At 39.6% G+C, this 22,788-nt stretch overlaps 1 protein-coding gene across 1 annotated transcript in view; it reads left to right on the top strand.

Moving 5' to 3' along the window:
- The window catches only part of POLR3B (RNA polymerase III subunit B), a 144,210-nt gene that overhangs the window by 12,322 nt on the left and 109,100 nt on the right, over window positions 1–22,788 (top strand). Inside the window, exons 6-10 of the mRNA XM_010367520.2 lie at window positions 49–149; window positions 5,993–6,084; window positions 7,914–8,031; window positions 9,658–9,766; window positions 22,575–22,697. Coding sequence (XP_010365822.2) covers window positions 49–149; window positions 5,993–6,084; window positions 7,914–8,031; window positions 9,658–9,766; window positions 22,575–22,697 — 543 coding nt within the window. The remainder of the gene's footprint in view (window positions 1–48; window positions 150–5,992; window positions 6,085–7,913; window positions 8,032–9,657; window positions 9,767–22,574; window positions 22,698–22,788) is intronic.

Below are 22,788 nucleotides of genomic sequence, written 5' to 3'. Positions count from 1 at the left end.
TTGCAGAGAGAAGGAGCAGTAACTATCAAATTCCTGATTCTCTTTCAGTGCCGTTTGAGAGACATGACATACTCTGCCCCTATTACAGTGGATATTGAATATACCCGAGGCAGCCAGAGGATCATCCGCAATGCCTTACCCATCGGCAGGTAAGAAATGAAATCTGTATTAGAGCCACACTGCCTGGATTCCAGTCCCATGATGTGACCCCATTTCCTCATCTGAAAAATGCAAGAAATGCTGCCTGTTTCATAGGTCCAATGAGTCAGCATGTGTAAAGCACTTAGAATAATGTCCAGCATATAGTCATGGTTGTTACTATTTACTAATTGTAAAACCTTTTCTAAAAAGTTGAGGAAAATGTTTCCCTTTCCTACTATAACTCTAAGCTGCTAGGGAAACACTAGGTACGATAGCATTTCCGTGAACTCTCTTGGACAGGCCTTGGTGGATTCCAGGTATATTCTGAGATTGAGTTTTCCTGGAGTTTAACTTTTTCTCATCTGCAAGTATTTAAGGGGAGAAATTACTTATTTGCCTGGTACAAGTTTGGAAATGATAGCATCCACTTGCGTTTTTGCAATCTGCCTTTCCTGATTAGGGAAATATATTGACTCTCCTTTTAGAGATGGACAAAACCCACAATATTATGAGGTCAATAATGATATTAGACTTTAAACTTAGTCCACATAATTTCTGTTCAAGTGTTTTTCCCCCTCTCAAAAGTGCTAAGAGCACTTTTGAACAAATATCCATTTGTTCAATAAATATATACCAACTGCCTATCACTTCTTATGTATGATGCTGAGTACTTAGGTGAGTAAAAGATACACAAAATATGGTTCCTATTGGCTACCTTCATTCACAGCTGTCAGGGAAGACTGGCATATGTAATTATGGCATCATTTGGTAAGGGGTCTAGAAGTCCAGAGTTTTATGGGAACATGCAGGTTTAACAAATCCTTCTACACTTCCCTCAAAGGAAGGGGTAATTTGTATTGTTTCTCTCCTCATTCTTCAATTAGAAAAATAAGTAAGATATTAAAATATTCACCTTGGTTTTAGCAGGACTGTTTATCAGTGTTCTTGTTCTTGTTTTTGTTTTTGTTTTTTTGAGACAGAGTCTTACTCTGTTACCGAGGCTGGAGTGCAGTGGCGTGACCTCAGCTTATTACAACCTCTGCCTCCCGGGTTCAAATAATTGGCCAGCCTAAGCCTCCTGAGTAGCTGGGATTATAGGCATGTGCCACCATACTCAGCTAATTTTTGTATTTTTTAGTAGAGATGGGGTTTCGCCATGTTGGCCAGGCTAGTCTTGAACTTCTGACCTCAGGCGATCTGCCCGCCTCGACTTCTCAGAGTGCTGGGATTACAGGTGTGAGCCACCGCACCCGGCCTATCAGCGTTAAGATAAGAACGTCTCTCTTTCTTATATATGGACCATACTAGTGTCCAGTTAAATTTTGGACCATAGCTAAATTATAAACTAGATTGACTGTTGTGAAGAAAAGGCAAGAGAAACTGGAGGAAAACATAAATTCGTAAGATTGATGATTTAAATCCTGGTTTAAAGAGGGGGCTTATAACTAGCATTTGTTTAATACCTGCTTTGTGCCATACTATGATAGGCAATGTTGTTTGGTAGCCCCGCATTCATAAAAATGACCTCTAGTCATTAGAATGCTTATGTGTACTGTGCATTATCTAAATTACATATAGAATCTCATTTATTTTTTGGAGTAAAAAGATTTTAGTTTAATCCAAATTATAGTTGTACTTGGTTAGAAATCGAACAGTACATAAAAACATTTGATTCAAAACAGTAACCTCCCTTCCCTTCCTCACCTTTCATCCCATTCCCAACTTCATGACTATTTCTGTTATTTTTTTCTGGGGGTTATTACATCCATAACTTTATTTTGTGTGTGTGTGTGTGTGTGTGTGTGTGTGTGTGTGTGTGTGTGTGTGTTGCTGGGCGGTGGGGGGGTTGTTTGTTTTTTTTTGAGACGGAGTCTCACTCTGTTGCCCAGGCTGGAGTACAGTGGCATGATCTCTGCTCTCTACAGCCTCTGCCCCCCAGGTTCAAGTGATTCACCCACCTCTACCTCCTGAGTAGCTGGGATTACAGGTGCCTGCCACCAAGCCTGGCTAATTTTTTCTTACTTTTAGTAGAGACGGGTTTCACCATGTTGGTTAGGCTGGTCACAAACCCCTGACCTCATGTGATCCACTCGCCTCGGCCTCCCAAAGTGCTGAGATTACAGGCATGAGCCACCATGCATGGCCAATATCCGTAACTTTAAATGCGATGCTTTGACCTCTATTTCTTGATACGTTAACTGTAAACATTATGTTTTGCCTCCTGATATATGGGATGTGGCTTAGCTTACCTGTGTCACCTACTTTGCTTCTCCCTTCCTCTTCCAAATTTTCCTTCTTGTTTTTAATTCTCTTTTTGGTTACTGTAGTAACTGTAATATTCTTATATCTTCATGTCGTATTACATAACTTTAGTCAGTGTGTTCATTTCCCTTGATGTAAAATGACAGTATTCTTATTTCTATCTTCCCATTACTATTTCCTTTTGAACCTAAGTTATTTTGAAGACTTAAGATTTCCCAATTGGTGCTTTATGTCAGTTTTTGGAACTTTGTAGAGACCTGTTTCTATACATGTTTCGTGTTTATTTGGAAACAAGGGGTGTTCTCCAGTTGTTTTGTGCCATTGTCTGTGTTTTTCCTTCAGATCAGACTTGTTAATTGTGTTGTTTAGATGTTTTGTATCTGCGTTGCTTTTTGATTTGTTTGTTCTATCAGTTACTGCAATAGGTATGTTAAAATCTCCCTCTGTGATGGTGGATTTGTCCATTTTCCTTATGGTTTTGTGTATTTTTGCTTTTTTGAAGCTATGATATTAGGTGCATAGTTTAGAATTGTTAAGTCTTCCTAGTAAATTGAACCTTTGATTATTATACATTTATCTTCTTTATCTCTTGTAATATTCTTTGCCTTGAATCTTATTTTGTCTGCTCTTAGCATAGCCACGTTTGCTTTCTTTTGGTTATATTTATGGCATATCATTAAAAAAATTATTGTCTATTTAATCTTTTATATGGGCTGGGCACAGTGGCTCACACCTGTAATCCCAGCACTTTGGGAAGCTGAGGTGGGCAGATCTCCTGAGGTTGGGAGTTCGAGACCAGCCTGGCCAACATGGTGAAACTCCACCTCTACTAAAAATACAAAAATTGGCTGGGTGTGGTGGTGCACATCTATAATCCCAGCTACTTGAGAGACTGAGGCATGAGAATTGCTTGAACCCGGAAGGCAGAGGTTGCAGTGAGCCGAGATTGTGCCACTGTACTCCGGCCTAGGCAACAGAGCGAGACTCCATCTCAAAAAAAAAAATCCTTAAATGTCCTTATGTTTTGAGTTTAGTTGAAGTAAACTGCATATGGCTACATTTTTTAAAAAATTGTCTTGAGAATTTAGTTCATTTATATTTGCTATATATATAATACATATATACATATATATTTCAATGTGTATCTGTCAACTTATTCTATATTTTAAAGCTGTCTAGCTTTTCATGTTTCAAGTTTTTTCCATTTTTGTTTTTGGGTAATGGAAGATTTTTTTTTCTCACCCTTCCCCAATTGATTTAAAAGTCATATACAGTATTTCTGATTGTTTATGTTTATCTTAGAAATTTTGAAATATATACTTAACAAAGCTTAAAAATAAACAATATCTTTATTCTCCTCCTGGCAAGAACAAAGACTTTAGAAAGCTTTTAAGTTGGATCAAATCAATCACTTTGACTTACATGCTTTTGTTGTATCAAATTTTTGATCTATCTTGTTTTGTTTTGGTCTTTTTGAGACGGTCTCACTCTGTCACCCAGGCAGGAGTGCAATAGTACACTCATTGAGTGTACTCATTGAGGCTCATTGCAGCCTTAACCTCCTGGGCTCAAGTGATCCTCCCACCTCCACCCTCCCCGGTAACTGGGACTGTAAGTGCACCACCACACCTGGCTAATTTTTGTATTTTTTGTAGGGACAGGGTTTTGCCATGTCGCCCAGGCTGGTCTCGAGCTCCTGGGCTCAAGTGATCCACCCGCCTCGGTCTCCCAAAGCATTGGAAATTGCAGGCATGAGCCACCATTCGTGGCATGTTTTTTTTTTTTTTTTTTTTTTTTTTTTTGAGATGGAGTCTCGCTCTGTTGCCCAGGCTGGAGTGCAGTGGCGCGATCTTGGCTCATTGCACCCTCCGCCTCCCAGGTTCAAGCAATTCTCCTGCCCCATCCTCCTGAGTAGCTGGGACTGCAGGCGCGCACCACCACACCCAGCCAATATTTTTTATGTTTTTAGTAGAGACGGGGTTTCACCACGTTGGCCAGGGTGGTCTCGATTCCCTTGACCTTGTTATCCGCCCACCTCGGCCTCCCAAAGTGCTGGGATTACAGGCGTGAGCCACTGCGCCCAGCCTCCCTGTCATGTTTTTTAACCTATGAATTAGAAATGGTTATTGTCTTATGAAGTTAATATTTGTTTATATCCGCACACGTTAGTTTCCATTTTCTTTGCTCACCATATATTTTTACACGTCAGACTTTTGGTTAGTGTTTATTTTCCATCTTCCTGAAGATGATATTTTTAACAAATTTATTAGCGAGGGCCTATTAGTACATTAGTAACTTCTCTCAGTTTTTGTCTGGAAATGTCTTTATGTTGACCTCATTCTGAGTGAATACTTAGCAGAATACACAAATCGAGGTTGGCAGTTACTTTCTCTGAGCACTTTGAGCACATTGCTCTGTGTCATTGGTTGTTGTGAAGTTATTGTGTATCTTTCCTTTTTGGTAGCCTCCCTTTTTTTCTGGCTGGGTTTTAAATCTTACCTAATTTTGGTGTTTAGTATCTTGACTGTGATATGCTTAGGTGTAGCTTTCCTTTTATTTATCTTGTGCAGGTGTTACTGTGAGGATTTGTGTCTTTCATGTATCTTTAAAACTTTACAGCTATTATCTCTTTGAATAGGACTTCTCACCCATTCTGTGTATTTTCGCCATCTAGAAGTCTGGTTAGATGTTTATTAGTCACTCTCTGTCTATCCTTCCCTGACTCTTAAACTCTCTTTCATATCTTCCATCTCTATGTCTTTCTGAAATACATTCTCAGTAATTTCTTCAGATGTCTTTTCCAGCCCAGTAATTATATCTTCAGCAATATCAAATCTGTTATTATCCAACCTGTTTCTACATTTTTAAGTCAGTGCTTAAAATTTCCATTTCTAGTAAGTTTTGCTTCGTTCTTTTTCCAGACTGCCTGGTTAGTTTTCATAGCCTGTTGTTACTTACACTTGGATGCGTTGTGCTATTGCCAAGTAACCGATGAAAATCACTTTGTCTTCCGTGAAGGAAGTATTGCTGTCATTTCTGACTCTAACTAAAGCTGTATGCAAAGTTTAAACCAAACATTTGAGGTTTTTGGTTTTTTGTTTTGTTTTTTGAGAGAGCCTCGCTCTGGAGTGCAGTGGTGCGATCCCGGCTCATGGCAACTTCCACCTCCAAGTTCAAGCGATTCTCCTGTCTCAGCCTCCTGAGTAGCTGGGACTACAGGCACACACCACCACACCCAGCTAATTTTTTGTATTTTTAGTAGAGATGGGGTTTCACCATGTTGGCCAGGCTGCTCTCGAACTCCTGGCCTCATATGATCCACCCACCTTGGCCTCCCAAAGTGCTGGGATTACAGGAATGAGCCTCTGCACCCAACCTGAGTTTTTATCGTCTGTACTAGACAAGCAGCATGCCTGAGAAAATACTTCGTTTTGCTTGGCTTCCATGCAGTTGCTATTTCTCTGCCTTTTCTAACATGGTGCATAGACAGACCCTTGGTGAGGTGTGTGCACTGCATGATTTGTATTTTTTGCAGCTTTTACCATTGGCAGCCTACATGTGATATTTTCTTTTGTTTTATTTTATACAGAATGCCCATAATGCTACGTAGTTCAAACTGTGTTCTTACCGGAAAAACGCCAGCAGAATTTGCCAAACTGAATGAATGTCCTTTAGATCCAGGTATGTGTGAAGTCTTGGATTTGCCCCACTTTCCTTATTCTTTGATTCTGCTGCTGCTGTCGTTTTAACATTTTGTCTCAAAAACAGTGCCAGCTTTTCTACTTTATGGTGAACTTGTTCACAAAACACCCAGAAATTTGTCTCTAGCTTTATCTAGCATTATGCTATTAGTCTGTATTTCTTTTTTTTTTTTTTTTTTCCTTTTTTTTTTTTGAGACAATGTCTCACTCTGTCACCTAAGCTAGAGTGCAGTGGTGGGATCTCAAGCAGTCCTCCCACCTCAGCTTCACAAATAGCTGGGACTACAGGCTTGTGCCACCATGCCCAGCTCATTTTTGTATTTTTAGTAGAGATGGTGTTTTGCTATGTCATCCTGGCTGATCTCCTGGACTCATCCACCTTAGCTTCCCAAAATGCTGGTATTACAGGTGTGAACCACTGTGCCCAGCCCTATTAGTCTGTATTTCTCAAAGACATACTGTTTCCTCTTTTATTTCAGACTTAAGACTTTAATATGCCACATTCTTGTTTATTGCCATGATTTGTCAGTCTTTTCTATCTTTGCCCAGCAGTTTCTTTTGGTATGCCTAAATATTCAAGAATAATCTTCCATAGTTACTGGCCTTGCCTGGTTGAAAAAAAATCAAGTATCTCACTTCAGGCTCAAGTATTTCACTTCAGGCTGTTTTAAATGCAGTAAAGCCTAGGGGAGATGAAAGTATTTTTTTGTTTACATTTTTAAAAATTGTATTTTTGTGCCTATTTCTAGGCAATTTCTTTTGTAAAATTTCAAACTTAGAACTTAACAGGAAGTTTCTCTTAATTCGGAAGTTTCTCTTAATTCTTTAACTCATATTTCACATTGATTTATTTGAACTTATAGTTGCTTTAATCTTATTCCTGTAAAGTTACATTGTTGTAGAATCCCAGAAGTTTTGGAAAGAAGTTAATGAAGAACATGACTTTTCTAGACTATAACAGAATGTTGCATAAGTCGAATATGTTATATTGTTTTTGCTTATATTCTGCAGGTATAAAATGAAGTATTACTTTATCCTACTCTGAATTGTGTGCAAAAAAAATACATGATGATGCATGAATTTTTTCGAATATGCAATATTATTTGGAAACCTAATCTTAATCTACCATTATCACTGATTTGTTAGAAAACTTAGAGTAAATTTCAGTTTACACTGAAAATTGTCAGTTACACTTGTACTTAAGAGCTCTGACAACTAATTTTTTTAACTTGTTTTTTCATTCACTTTCTACATATGTTAGGGGCTGGTGATTTTTCATAGACCAATAAGATATATTTCCTGTCCTCAAGATTTTATACAAATATAGCTTATTTGTATAAAATCATATACTGATCTTCAGTCCATAAAACAATATCAGATGGGCACAATGGCTCATACCTATGATCCCAGCGCTTTGAGAGGCTGAGGCGGGAGGATAGCTTAAGACAGCGAGTCAGCCTGAGAAGCACAGTGAGACCCTGTTGTTGGAAAAAATTTAAAAATTAGCTAGGCGTGGTGGCACATGCCTGTAGTCCTAGCTACTCGGGAGACTGGGGCGGGCGAATCACTTGAGGTTAGGAGTTCAAGGTTGCAGTGAGCTATGATTGTGCCACTGCACTCCAACCTGGGCAACAGAGGGAGATCCTTTCTCAAAAAATAAAATAAAATCAGCAAACCCCTTTGAATCAAGCATTAGCCAGTGCCATGAAGCAGTAGAAAAGGTAATCTGATTCACAAGATTCCTGTCATTACTAAATCAGCACTGGTTGAGGAATAAATGATGAAATTTTTCTTGTTTCCTTTGGGTAGGTGGCTACTTCATTGTTAAAGGAGTAGAAAAAGTTATTCTTATCCAAGAGCAGCTGTCTAAGAACAGGATCATCGTGGAGGCTGATAGAAAAGGGGCCGTTGGAGCTTCAGTTACGAGGTATGAAAAGCAGAGATGGTGTCCTTAAAAAATATTGGTCATTCAATTAGTCCTAAATGGCTATCTTTCAATACAGAGGGAGCCAGTTATTACCCTCTAAAAGCAGGCATTGTAATATTTAAGCTATCTGCATTCAATTTATTATGAAAGTCTGGAAGCATAGGGTATTGATTTTAAAATTTCAGTGATGGGAGTCTGAGACATCATTTGAAAAGTCACTGTTTAAGCTGAATTTTATCTTAGCTTATAGAACATGAAAGGAGATTTTTAAAGAGAAAAAATATAAAACAACTCTTCAGTTTTTCATGCTCCTTTTTAGCCTTTTACCATTTACTTGTGTATTCCTGCAGCAGTATGATCAGGGACTATTTGACCCCTAATACTGAATGACCTATATTATGGACTTAGCACCCTATTGTTAGTTTTCTAGACCAGCCTCTCTCACAGTGTACTCATTTTTACAACAGTGTCCCTTTCGAGGCTTCTTTAACTTTTTATTTTCATGTGTAATTTGAAATGTGGAGGTTAATGAGTTCTGGGAATAGAAAGATTTGTGGCATAGATAGGATGTCAGAGTGTAGTAGTTTCCCGTTTGATAACCTACAACGAACTGATTAACCCAGAGTTAACTTTTCTTTCTGATGGAGAGGCAGTTAACAATGATGGTCATTCGTTAAGTACTTACTAGCAGCCAGGCAAAATACTAGACATATTATTTGTCACCTCAGTCTTCCAAGATAAGTGGTCCTGTTAACATCTCCATTTTACAACTAACAGGCCTTAAACTCAGGGGTACCTTGACCGTAAGGGGTAGATAGCCTTTGAACCCAGATACAGTTAATTCTACAGTCCATGTCTTCCCACTATCTATAACTTTGGAGCCAGGGCAATTTCAATTTGAATTTGAATCCTAAAGCCTTTGTTTTCTAGATATGAGGCACTGGAACGTGCAGTTACTTAACTTCTCTAAGTCTTGGTTTCCTCCTATGTGATTTTGAGAGAATACTTCAAAGTTTGACTATGTAGAAGATTAGAGCTAATATAAGTAATGTGGGTAACAATGCATGGTAGCAGGTAATCTGTGTGTGTTACTAATGTGGTTGATTAGAGCTTTTAAAATGCTTTGAAATCCATTAGAAATTTTATAACTAACATAGATACCAATAGAAGGATATTCCTTTCTTTTGACTTTACTATATACCAAGACTGTGGGTATGTTTTGTTGAATTACTAGTTTAAAAACTCACATAAATTCATTTCTTTTTAATTTCCTCTTTATGGTTAAGGCCCATATTATAAAATTGGCCTTGTATATATGCTCTACACTGGATCAAAGTAATTCAGGTGGAGTCAAAGTGAAGTTGGTCAGAAAGTAATTGTCACTCATTCACACACAGAACTTCCATCATAATCTCAAAGTCAAAGAAAAATGTATCGTGTTTTTAAATGTTCACAGAAGTGGCAGCTGGGCAGGAAAGGGATTGTCTTTTTAAAGTACTTACTAGAAAGGACCTTGTCATTGTTGTTGATCAGTTGACCCTTGTTGATTAATGATCATTGCTATTGCATGTTATTAGCTTGAAACTAAGTGGGGATGCAGTTTAACCAACTTGTATTTACTCATAGCTCTACCCATGAGAAAAAAAGCAGAACCAATATGGCTGTGAAACAAGGACGGTTTTATTTGAGGCATAATACTTTGTCAGAAGATATACCCATTGTCATCATATTTAAGGTAAAGCTGCAGCTCTCTTCTGAAAATTATAAGAATTCTTTCTCTGGTTTATTTACATATATAATTAGAGATTTGGAAGGTAAGGAATTCTTGGAGTAGAAAGATTTGTGATATAAGTTGTCAGTCATATGATGTATTTTAAATTGAAAGCTGGCTGGGCATGGTAGCTCATGTCTGAAATCCCAACATTTTGGGAGGCCAAGATGGGCAGACTGCCTGAGCCCAGGAGTTTGAGACCAACTTGGGCAACATGGTGAAACCCCCATCTCTACCAAAAAAATATATATATATATCTGGGTGTGGTGGTGTGCACCTCTACTCCCAGCCACCCAGGAGGCTGAGGTGGGAGGATGGCTTGAGCCTGGGAGGCAAAGATTGCAGTGAGCTGAGATTGTGCCACTCTGCTCCAGCCTGGACAACATAGTGAGACCTCATCTCTACAAATAATAAAAACATTAGCCAAGCTTGGTGGCGTGTGCCTATAGTTTCAGCTATTTGGGTTGCTGAGATGGGAGGATCACACAAGCCCAGGAAGTCAAGGCTGCAATGAGCCGTGATCATGCCACTGCACTCCAGCCTGGGCAACATAGCAAGGCCCTGTCTCAAAACCAAAGAAAAAAATCAGCTTATTTGTGAATTGTTGGCCTAGAACGCAGAAGACATTTTCCATAGAAACAATATTGAAATGGATACAGAGATACTGCTGGTTTTGTTCCAGACCACCACAATAAAGCTAATATCACAGTAAAGTGAGTCACACAAATATTTTACTTTCCCAGTGTATACAAAAGTTATGTGTATACTATACTATAGTCTGTTAAGTGTACAATAGCATTATGTATAAAAAATACATGCCTCAATTAAAATATACTTTTTTGCTAAAAAATTCTAACAATTATCTGAGTCATAGTCTTTCAGTGAGTTATAATCTTTTTACTGGTAGAGGGTCTTGCCTCAGTGTTGGTGGCTACTGACTAATCAGGGTGGTGGTTGCTGAAGGTGGCTATGGCATTTTCTTAAAATAAGACATCAGTGAAGTTTGCCACAGCTATTGACTCTTACTTCGTGAAAGATTTCTCTGTAGCACACAATGCTGTTTGATAACATTTTACCCACAGTAGAACTTCTTTCAAAAATTGTAGTCAGTTGTCTTAAGCCCCGCTGCTGCTTTGTCAGTGAAGTGTACGTAATATTCTACATCCTTTTTTGTTATTCCAACAACGTATACAGCCTCTTCACCAGTATTAGATTCCATTTCAAGAAATCACTTTCTCTGCTCATCATTAAGAAGCAACTCCTCACCTGTTCAAGTTATATCATGAGATTACACCAATTCAGTCACATCTTCGGGCTCCACTTCTACTTCTAGTTCTCTTGCTATTCCCACCACATCTGCAGCTTCTTTCTTCACTAAAGTCTTAAACCCTCAAAATCATCCTTGAGGATGGGAAGCAGCTTCTTTCAAACTTTTGTTAATGTTGATATTTTGACCTCTTCTCGTGAGTCACAGATATACAGACATTCTTTTTTTTTTTTTATTTTTAAGGTGAAAGCAAGTTTAATAAGAAAGTAAAGAAACGAAAGAATAGCTACTCCATAGGCAGAGCAACCCCAAGGGCTGCTGGTTGCCCATTTTAATGGTTATTTCTTGATTATATGCTAAACAAGGGGTGGATTATTCATGAGTTTTCTGGGAAAGGGGTAGGGAGTTCCCAGTACTGAAGTTTCCTCCTCCTTTTAGACCATATAGGGTAACTTCCTGACGTTGACATGGCATTTGTAAACTATCATGGTGCTGGTGGGAGTGTGAGGACAACCAGAGGTCACTCTCATTGCCATCTTGGTTTTAGTGGGTTTTGGCTGGCTTCCTTACTGCAGTCTGTTTTATCAGCAAGGTCTTTATGACTTGTATCTTGTGCCAACCTCCTGTCTCGTCCTGTGACTAAGAGTGCCTTAACCTCCTTGAAATGCAGCCCAGTTGGTCTCAGCCCCTGTTCAAGAGAGAGTCACTGTGGTTCGAACACCTCTGACATATTTCCCTGTTTCCCTTTTATAAGACAACCCTAGTCTTAAGGTTTATAGAAGGATGAAGACCCATCTTCCATAACTTCTTCAGGCTGAATAGGAATGATGATATTCCTGCCTAACTATTAGGGTCTCTCGTATTCAGGGGAATCACAGATATTCTTATTGGCATCTAGAAAAGAGTGAATCCTTTCCAGAAGGTTTCCAGTTTACTTTGTCCAGATCCATCAAAGGAATCACTCTCTATGGCAGCTATAGCCATAAGACTTGAAAGTTGAAATTACTTCTTTATTCATGGGCTGCAGGATGGATGTTGTGTTAGCAAGCACAAAAACATTAATCTTGTACATCTCTATCAGAACTGTTGGTGACTGAGTTCATTATCAATGAGCAGTAATGTTTCTAAAGGATCTTTTTTTCTTAGCAGTTGTTCTCAACAGTAGACATAAAGTATTCAGTGAACTATACTGTCAACTGATGCGCTGTCATCCAGACTTTGTTGCTTCATTGGTAGAGCACAGGCAGAGTAGATATAGCATAATTCTTAAGGGCCTTACGATTTTCAGAATGGTCAATGAGCACTGATTTGAACTTTTTCTAGACCCTCACAAGAAAGTCAGCCTGTCCTTTGAAGCTTTGAAGCCAGGCATTGACCTCTCCTGCTGTCAAAGTCCTAGACAGCATGTTCTTTCAATAGAAGTCTGTTTCATCTACATTGAAAATCTGTTGTTTAGTGTAGACACCTTCATCAGTGATCTTAGCCAAATCTTCTGGATAACTTGCCGCAGCTTCTCCATCAGCACTTGCTGCTTCACCTTGCACTTTTGTGTTGTGGAGATGGCTTCTTTCCTTAAATCTCATGAACCAGCCTCTGCTAGTTTCCAACTTTTCTTCTGCCCTTTCCTCCCCTCTCTCAGCCTTCATAGAACTGAAGAGAGTTAGGCCCTTACTCAGGATTATGCTTTAACTTATTGTGACTGGTTTGCTCTTCTATCCAGACCACTAAAACCGTCTACATATCAGCAATAAGCCTGTTTCCCTTTCTTATCATTGATATGTTCACTGGAATAGCACTTTTAATTTCTTTCAAGAACTTTTCCTTTGTGTTCACAACTAGGCTAATTGGTGCAAGAGGCCTAGTTTTTGGCCTGTCTCAGCTTTTGACACGCCTTTCTTTCTAAACTTAATCATTTCTACCTTTTGATTTATGGTGACAGATATGCAACCCTTTTTTTTACTTGCATACTTAAGAAGCCATTCTAGGATTATTAATTGGCCTAATTTCACTGTTGTTGTGTCTCAAGGAATAAGGAGGCTCAAGAAGGGAGAGAGATGGGGGAATAGCTAGTTGGTGGAGCAGTCACAACACACACATTTATCGATTAAATTTTTCATCTCTTATGAGCACAGTTTGTGGCACCCCCAAACAGTTACAATAGTAACATCAAAGAACGCTGATCAGCTGGATGCAATGGCTCATGCCTATAATCCCAGCACTTTGGAAGGCTGAGGTGGGGATCATTTGAGGTCGGGAGTTTCAGACCAGCCTGACCAACATGGTGAAATCCCATCTCTACTAAAAATACAAAAATTAGTCGGGTGTGGTGGTACACGTCTGTAACCTCAGCTACTTTGGGAGGCTGAGGGAGGATGATTGCTTGAACCTGGGAGGTGGAGGTTGCTGTGAGCCTAGATTGTGCCACTGTATTCCAGCCTGGGCAACAGAGTGAGACTCCGTCTCAAAAAAAAGAGAGAAAAAAAAAGATCGTTGATCACAGGTCCCCATAACAGTGAAAAAGTTTGAAATATGGCAAGAATTTACCAAAATGTGACACAGGGATATGAAGTGAGCACATGCTGTTGGAAAAATAACACCAATAGACTTGCCTGAAGCAGGATCAGTCTGCAAGCAGGGACAAACCTTCAATTTGGAAAAAACACAATATCTACAAAGCCCAATAAAGCAAAGCGTGATAAAATGATATGTACCTGTAGTGACACAGAGACCCATTTAACCTGCTCTAAGACATAAATACTATATACATTCAGTGAACAGTTAAGTTGTCGTATTAGTTATCAAGCAAAATAAAAAAATAGTTGGCATTGTGTGATACAGTTAGTTGATCCTCAGTATTTGCAAATTCCCTGTTTGTGAATTCACTTACTTGCTAAAATTTATACATAACCCAAAATCAATACTTGCGGTGCTTATATGCACTGACATAGAGTGGTAAAAACTTAAGGCACCCAGCGCACATATTCCCAGCTGAGATTGAACAAGGCGACACTCCGCCTTCTTGTTTCAGCCCTCATGTTGTAACCAAGTGTCCATTTTGCAGTCTATTTAGTGCCGTATTTTTTGTATTTTTGTGCTTTGTTGATTTGCAGTGTAAGATGGCCCCCTAGTGTAATGCTAAAGTTCCGTCGAGGTGTTCCAAAGGACAAACAGGCTGTGATGTGCCTTCTGGAGGAAATACGTGTTAGATAAGCTTTGTTCAGGCATGAGTTATAGTGCTGTTGGCTGACTTCAAAGTTAATGAATCAATGATAAATATCTTTTTTTTTTTGAGATGGAGTCTTGCTCTTTCACCTAGGCTAGTGTGTAATGGCGCGACCTCGGCTCACTGCAACCTCCCTTCCAGTTTTAAGTGATTCTCCTGCCTCAGCCTCCCGAGTAGCTTAGGATTACAGGTGCCCTCCACCACGCCCAGCTAATTTTTGTATTTTTAGTAGAGATGGGGTTTCACCATGTTGGCTAGGCTGGTCTCGAACTCCTGACCCTGTGATCCTCCCGCCTTGGCCTCCCAAAGTGCTGGAATTACAGGTATGAGTCACTGCGCCCAGCCCACTTCATAGTTTCAAAGTGACTTTCCTTATAGGGTTAAAACAAACGCAACTTTCTTATCATGTTGGCTCAGGTAAACTGGACCCCTTCTGATTGGTTGCTATGAATCTGTATTTTTTTGCCCTGTATTTTTCCTGGAACAATGGTTCAGTGTTTACTATTCAGTATTTGGCATAATTCAGCAACTTGATAGAACATAACTGCTGTGAATAATGATAACCGATTATATATAGGTACAAAATGAACCTCGATAACCAGTTTAGTTGAAATGAAGAGCTCAGATTATTTGAGGAGATACTGGATGCTTCAGATAATTTTAGAAATTTATAATATTTATTCAGTTTCAATAGTTATGATAGTGGAAATAATTTTTGAGTCAAAATTAGAGAAAACAAAGGAAGAGAGCCTCTGAGATTGAAGTAAGTTGATTAAAACGGAAAAGTATTTTGGGTATAAACCTCAGAGGAGTAAGAAAGAAAGGATTGAGTCTTTACTGTTAAAGTTGTAACCAGGTGACAGAGGGTAGGAGTCAGGGAGGAAAGTAGCCCTCAAATCAATCTGATGATGGGGATTTAGGGAGAGAACCCCTGATGGTTCATGAGTATTGAATGGATGTTGACAAGTCAGGTTCTTTAACTCAGGAAGCATCCATATTCTAAATGCAATTGTGTGAAGGAAGTTTTAGGAAATTTAAAAATGTTTATTGTAGCCTAATGTGCTTTTGAGTTCTATAAATGAGATGGAGCCATTTTCTTTTCAGGATGATGATAATGATAGTCATAGTAGCAGTACCATATCAGAGGGCCCAGGAAGAATTCTTAAATATACTTTTTCTTTCCTTTCTTCGGGGTTTGCATTTTTTAAGCACAAAAGTAATTTTGCTTTTCTTATAGGGATCCCATAGTGCCCAATGCAGTGTTTTATGTACAGAGTGATGAATATTGAAAATTTTTTCTAACGGGGCTGGGCACAGTGGCTCATGCCTACGATCCCATCACTTGGGGAGGCCAAGGCAGGTGGATCACTTGAGGTCAGGAGTTTGAGACCAGCCTGGCTAACATGGTGAAACGCCATCTCTGCTAAAAATACAAAAACCAGCTGGGCATGGTAGCTCATGCCTGCCCCAGCTTCTTGGGAGGCTGAGGCAGGAGAATTGCTTGAACTCAGGAAGCAGAGATTGCAGTGAAGCGAAATCACATCACTGTATGCCAGCCTGGGCAACAGAGGGAGACTCCGTCTCAAAAAAAAAAAAAAAGAAAATTTTATCTAATGGTATAGAATTACATCTCCAGCAGAGGGCAGTATGTTCCCATGCATCCAAAGGACTTTTTTTTTTTTTTTTTAGAAGGTTTTATAGACCCTTGAAGATGCATAGTACTGCTTTCTTTCTACCAGAAATTATAAATTAATTATAATGCATATAATCTTCTATCACTCATGGAAAATGCGTGACTAGACCCATGCATACATTAAAATCAGAAAACATATTAAGTACTGCTTTTTGGCTAGGTGATGAGTTTAGTAAGACAGTTTTGCCAGGCGCAGTGGCTCAGGCCTGTAATCCCAGCACTTTGGGAGGCCGGGGTGGGCGGATCCCAAGGTCAGGAGATGGAGACCATCTTGGCTAACACGGTGAAACCACGTCTCTACTAAAAATACAAAAAATTAGCTGGGTGTGGTGGCGGGTGCCTGTAGTCCCGGCTACTCAGGAGGCTGAGGCAGGAGAATGGCATGAACCTGGCAGGTGGAGCGTGCAGTGAGCCAAGATCACACCACTGGACTCCATCCAGCCTGGGCAACAGAGCGAGACTCCGTCTCAAAAAAAAAAAGACACTTTCTTCTGTCAAGTTCGTTTAACATTTATATTGTACATCTATATACACATTTGCTTACATACACACAACTGACTTAAATCCTTTTTAGAATAGGGCTGTAAATTAACACTTTGCATATTTATGTAACCAGTAGTTGTGGTTTCAGACTTCTCCCTTTCTGATTATAAAGGCATTCCTTGCATTATTTACATTTAGAAAACCACTTAAAAGTATATCTACATTTTTGGATATATTTTTCGAGATCATTTTCCTGTGCTTCTGTGATATACACATAAATTTTTATTTTTTTCACTAACAGTGCATTATGAATAGCTTTCCCTGTTATGGATCTGCATCATGATTTTTAGTGACTGTTGTGTAGAAGTTGCATACTTGTGGTGGAATTGACTTAACCACTTTCCTCTAGTGGGGTATTTAGGTGTCATTTTTTTCCCCAAGGCTTTACTCTTAAATACAACCGTAGGATGACTGTTATACGTACCTGTTTATGCACGTTGCTGATTGTTTTGTGAGACTTTATTCCTAAGATTGGAATTTTTTTAAAAAAAACTTGGTACATGTTGCCAATTATTTTCCTGAAACGTATCCACTACATTCTAATCAGTAAATATTTTAAAATTTTTAGTTTGGATAAATGAGCTAAATATTTTGGTCATGAATGATCACTTTTATTGGTCTCCCACAATAGGTATGTTTTAATAAATTGATGGGACTTTATTTGATAACCACTGTTTAGACTTTTCCATCTGGGAGGCCGCATAGAGTATTGGATATCTTAGAATCAGACAGATTTAGGTTGAATCCCAGCATCTGCACTTATTAGCTATGTGACCTTGGGCATAATTTCCAGCCTCTTTGAAGCTTGGATAACTCATCGATTAAGGTGAGAAGTTTGAGAGAGTTGCCGTGAAGAGCAAACAGGATCATGTATTTTTTGAAAAGTCCTAGAAGGGGAGTGCCCTTTTTCTTTCCTTACTTCTCTTTAGTCAGAAACCCTGGGAAGACAAACGGGGATACCAGAAAAGACACATCATTTCTCTTTGAGTGTTGTGTGGCCCTAACACAGACCTTGACAGTCATTAGGACTTGATGGTTGTTGATTGTAACCAACAATTGGCTGAAAGTGACAGGAACAGCAGGGTTTCTAGATTCCATGCTGAGTCTGAATATGACGGAGAAAGCTTTTAAGACATAGATCAGCCTTATTTATGGACTTGAATCACTACAAAGGTTCTCCTGCCCATGAATCTTCCCCACTTTACATTTTGTATTCCCAAGTATGCAGCCTGCACTTATGATGGCATCTGTAGTTAGAAAGATTTTGCAGAAAAGAAGATCAGATTTCAAGGGTGCTTGGCAGTGTTTCCTGGAAACTAACTTATATGGTAATTAATATTTTTTTTTTTTGAGATGGAGTCTCACTCTGTGGCCAGGCTGGAGTACAGTGGCACGATCTCGGCTCAGTACAACCTCCGACTCCCTGGTTCAAGCGATTCTCCTGCCTCAGCCTCTCAAGTAGCTGGGATTACAGGCATGCACCACCACGCCCAGCTAATTTTTGTATTTTTAGTAGAGACGAGGTTTCTCCATGTTGACCAGATGGTCTTGATCTCCTGACCTGGTGATCCGCCCGCCTTAGCCTCCCAAAGTGCTGGGATTACAGGCGTGAGCCAATGTTCCTGGCCAAAATTTATCTTCTTTAAAGTGAAACAGTCACAAAGTTAGAGAGGGCCGTCACAGTTCTCTTATTACCTGCTGGGACTACTGTGAGTAGTAATAGATTGATTTTGGTCTGCTTTAAAGAAACATTAGAGATTTCTGAATAGTAGATATTTTAAGAAGTTATTTCCTTTCCCACCTTCACACAGTATATTTCAACCTGTTACCATTAGTGTGTGTATCAGTCACTTCTGCTCATTAGTATTCTTTGTTTTTGTCTTTAAAAGTCACACTTTGTAGATATCTAAGAAGACCTCATGCCACTTTTTATAGTGCACCTCCCCTTATTTTTGTTCAGTGGTATTGCTGATTTCTAGAGTGTAGGGGACCTGCTGAAATGTATTATCTCTGCTGTGTTTTCGTAAGGTTATTATGTAGGATTCTCTTTTGACTTATTAGGAAAAATGATTTCAGATATCTGGAGTACAAAGAAGTCCATATAAAGTCAGTTTTCAGATGTCTAAATTATGTCTTTAAAGTAAAATGGTTCAGCATTTTGCTGTCGTTTCCATAGCAATATGTCATTTATTTGTGGCTGTGACTACTGAAGGCTAAATAGTCATAAAGTCAGTTCGGTCTTTGCAGCTGGTGTGCTTTGATGATAACTTGACTGAGTTATCGCCCCTGTATTTAGTGACTTGATATAGGAAGAGTTTAGTGCTTTTAGAGCAAAGCTTTGGCAGTAATCATGCTTTCTGCACATATGGTGTCATTTACCATGTGCTTGGCATATCTTTGTTTCATAGCTTAGAAATATTTGAAAGGCCTAAGCAGTCTGTTTAGATTCCTGTTAAGACATTTGAGAATTTTATGCAGTTATAAAATTATCACTTAGGTTCAGCACCAGGACAACTTGAAGTGGCAATCCATATGTCAAATGAGGAAAGACCTTTTCATTACAGGTTAAGCGTCCCTTATCTGAAATGCTTGGGACCAGCAGTGTTTAGGATTTCAGGGTTTTTTAAAATTTTGGAATGTTGGCATTATCCTTATCCTTATGGTTGAGCATCTCAAATCCAGAAATCCAAAATCTGAAATGCGCTAATGAGTATTTCCTCTGAATGTCATGTCTGTACTCAGAAAGTTTCAGATTTTGAAAGCTGATCATGGTGGCCTGTGCCTATAGTACCAGCTACTTTAGAGGGTAAGGTAGGAAGATTGCTTGAGCCCAAAAGTTTGAGGCGATAGCGTGCACTGCAGTTGTGACTGTGAGTGGCCTCTGCACCCCAGCCTGGGCAACACAGTGAGACCGTGTCTTTTAAAAAAGTTGGCTGGGTGCGGTGGCTTTGGCCAGGTGTGGTGGCTTATACCTGCAATCCCAGCACTTTGGGAGACTGAGGCGGGTGGATCACTTGCAGCCAGGAATTTGAGACCAGCCTGGCCAACATGGCAAAACCCCATCTGTACTAAAAAAATACAAAAATTAGCTGGGCGTGGTGGCAGATGCCTGTAGTCCCAGCTACTTGGGAGGCCGAGACAAGAGAGTCACTTGAATCTAAGAGACAGAGGTTGCACTGAGTTGAGATTGCACCGCTGTACCCCAGCGTGGGCGACAGAGTAAGACTCTGTCTCCAAAAAAAGCAAGCAAACAAAAAAACAACCAAAAAAACTCTCTCCCCCTAATTTTTTTTTTTTTTTAAGTTTCAAATTTTAGAGCATTTTGGATTTTCAGATTAGGGAAACAACCTGTGTTATTTAAACACCAAAGAAAGGAATTCTGTTCTAATATTTGTGACTGGCTACTTGCAGACCATAGAGAAAGTGTAGATGGTTTTACATATATGCCATCACCATCAAAGTAAATGCAAGTCAGTGTGCTTGAGCTAAGAATAATCTAGTTTTGTTTGTTTGTTTAAAAATTAGAACCGATAATTTTTTTTAGGATGGCTATCTTTTAATCCATGGAAGGCTAAGTGTTTTAATGAAATTGTGTAATTTTTAAATAGTGGAGCTTATTTCTAGTATCCATTTGAATAAATGTTTCCATATCAAATTGGAGGTTAAAAAAAAAAGTCTGCAAAAACTATAGGAAAAGGGTTTGCATCCCGAGAACTTGTTTGCTAAAAAAAAAACAAAAAAATAACAAAAAAAGGAACAAAACAAGTTGTACATTTAAACGAATTGTTTTAAATTCAGATAGTGAATTTAATTCCATTAGTTATCTGTGCTGTGTAACAAATTATAGCACAGCTTCTGTTAGTTGGGAATTTAAGACTTGCTTGGCTGGGTGGTTCTGGCTTAGGGTCTTTCATGAGCCAGGATGTCAGCCACAAGCCAAGCATAGTGGCATGTGCCTGTAGTCACAGTTACTCAGGAGGCTGAGGTGGGAGGTTCACTTAAGCCCAGGAGCCTGAGGCTGTAAAGCACCGTGATTGCACCTGTGAATACCCACCTACTTCAGCCAGGGCAACATAAGCAAGACCCCTTCTCCCAAGAGGAAAAAAGAAAAGATATCAGCCAGGGCTGCAGTTATCTGAAGGCCGAACTGAAGTGGGCTGGAGGATCTCCTTCCAGGATAACTCACCCCCATGGCAGTTGACAGAAAACTGCAGGTCCTCATTGGCTGTTGGTAAGAGGACATAGTTCCTCACCACTGGACCTTGCCACAGACTGCTTGTGTGTTTCCATGACATGGTAGCAATCTTCCCCCAGAGAGAGCACTCTCAGAGCAAGCAGGCAGCTGTAGTGCCTTTTATGACCAGTCCTTCAAAGTCATCATACGTGCCACCTTCACATTTTTTCTATGGAGGTGAAGCATTGAGCTTAGCCTACACTTGGAGTAGAGAATTAGTCTCCACCTTTTGAAGGGAGTGTCAAAGAATCTATGAAGGTTTTTAAAACCACTGTAGTTGGCCTAAAAGGGACATGGGATCTATTCAGATTCCCCCCAAATCTTCAAAACTTTCTATAAGTTTACATCGGATCCTAAAGTATCCAAATCAAATTTATAGAATGCAGATCACTGAAGGTCAGATGTAGAATCACAGAATTTTGAGCTGGAAGGGATCTGGTTTTTCATTTATGCAAATGAGAAAACAGGCGAAGAGGTTGCATGACAGTGGTAGTGGTAATGTCTGTGTCTGTTGTTGGTGTTATATTAGGACGAACACCTCAGATCTCTGGACTTTTAGATAGATGACTCTGTTGTACTCAGGATAATGTCCTGGATGTTCTGCACTGGAACTTGGGATTTAATTTTCCCTTCCTTTCTCTTTTGTGTGGAGAACTGAGAACTAGGGCATCAACACTAACTAGACAATTATCCTCTGGTTTTGTCTTCTCTACAGCTGAAGGAAGAATTTTAATGCAAACATAACTTTTCCCCTCACTTCTAAGAAGTAGACTTTTACTCTTCCAAGGGAGATTTAGTGAGATTATGCTGTGTTCCTTGATATGGCAAAATTCCAGGCAAATGTGTGAAGGAGTGAGCCCTAGTACCATATGGAATCTACAAAGACCTACGTTGCTGCTGCCACCTTGAAACACTTAACTTGGTTTCTGAAACCTCTTAAGTGCGTTCCTACTTTTTTTTTTTTTTGAGACGGAGTTTTGTTCTTGTTGCCCAGGCTGGAGTACAGTGGTGCAATTTTAGCTCACTGCAACCTCCACCGCCCGAATTCAAGCGATTCTGCTGCCTCAGCCTCCCAAGTAGCTGGGATTACGGGCACATGCCAACACGTCTGGCTAATTTTTGTGTTTTTAGTAGAGATGAGGTTTTGCCACATTGGCCAGGCTGGTCTTGAACTCCTGACCTCAGGTGATCCACCTGCCTCGGCCTCCCAAAGTGCTAGGATTACAGGCATGAGCCACCATGCCCAGCCCATGTGCTCCAACTTTTTAAAAGTCTCCTTTGAAACCTGCATGAAGTTTGGTTCGATATCTCTAGGATAGTGAGGTAAAACATGTTTTAGGAAGAATTCTTTTAGCCTAAATATGAGTGATTTGACAGTGCTCAGAAAAATTAATTTTGTGACAAGACTGATTGGGGTTCTGCTTATTTTCAGCAATGCATCTTTTCTGATTCACTGCCTTTTGGCTGTTTGTCTTTACAGTTTGCCTTTGTAGTCATGACCAGTTGTCTTTACCATACCTCCCAGCCTCCTTTTTTTGTGATGAAACTCTTAGAATATTTAAAAATTTTAGCAGATAGTACACACGCAAAAAATGTTTGAGAATGTTTGTTTTCCACTTTCTAATCAAAATATCTGTTTCAGGTTTTTCTGCAGCTTGGGCATGGCTGCCAATGCCAGATGGCACCGTTTCTGAGAGAAGAGCTAGCTTTTGCTTAGAAGTAATACCCACAAACAATGCCAAATTAGCATAAGCAAATGTCAGTGAGTTAACACAAAGCCAACACTCTTTCTATCTTTTCTTTCCTTCCTAGGCCATGGGTGTTGAGAGTGACCAGGAAATTGTGCAGATGATTGGAACAGAGGAGCACGTGATGGCTGCATTTGGGCCCAGTCTGGAAGAGTGCCAGAAAGCTCAGATTTTCACACAGATGCAGGTGTGTCTTTTCATGTCGTCCTTTGCTATGAAATGGAGTTAGAGACTTAATGCCGCTCATTGATAAAGCTCGTCGGATGTGATGGCTTTGG

The sequence above is a fragment of the Rhinopithecus roxellana genome, chromosome 10 (genome assembly GCF_007565055.1).
Source record: "Rhinopithecus roxellana isolate Shanxi Qingling chromosome 10, ASM756505v1, whole genome shotgun sequence".
NCBI classification, from domain to species: Eukaryota; Metazoa; Chordata; class Mammalia; order Primates; family Cercopithecidae; genus Rhinopithecus; species Rhinopithecus roxellana.
This window is presented reverse-complemented; position numbering and strand designations above follow the sequence as displayed.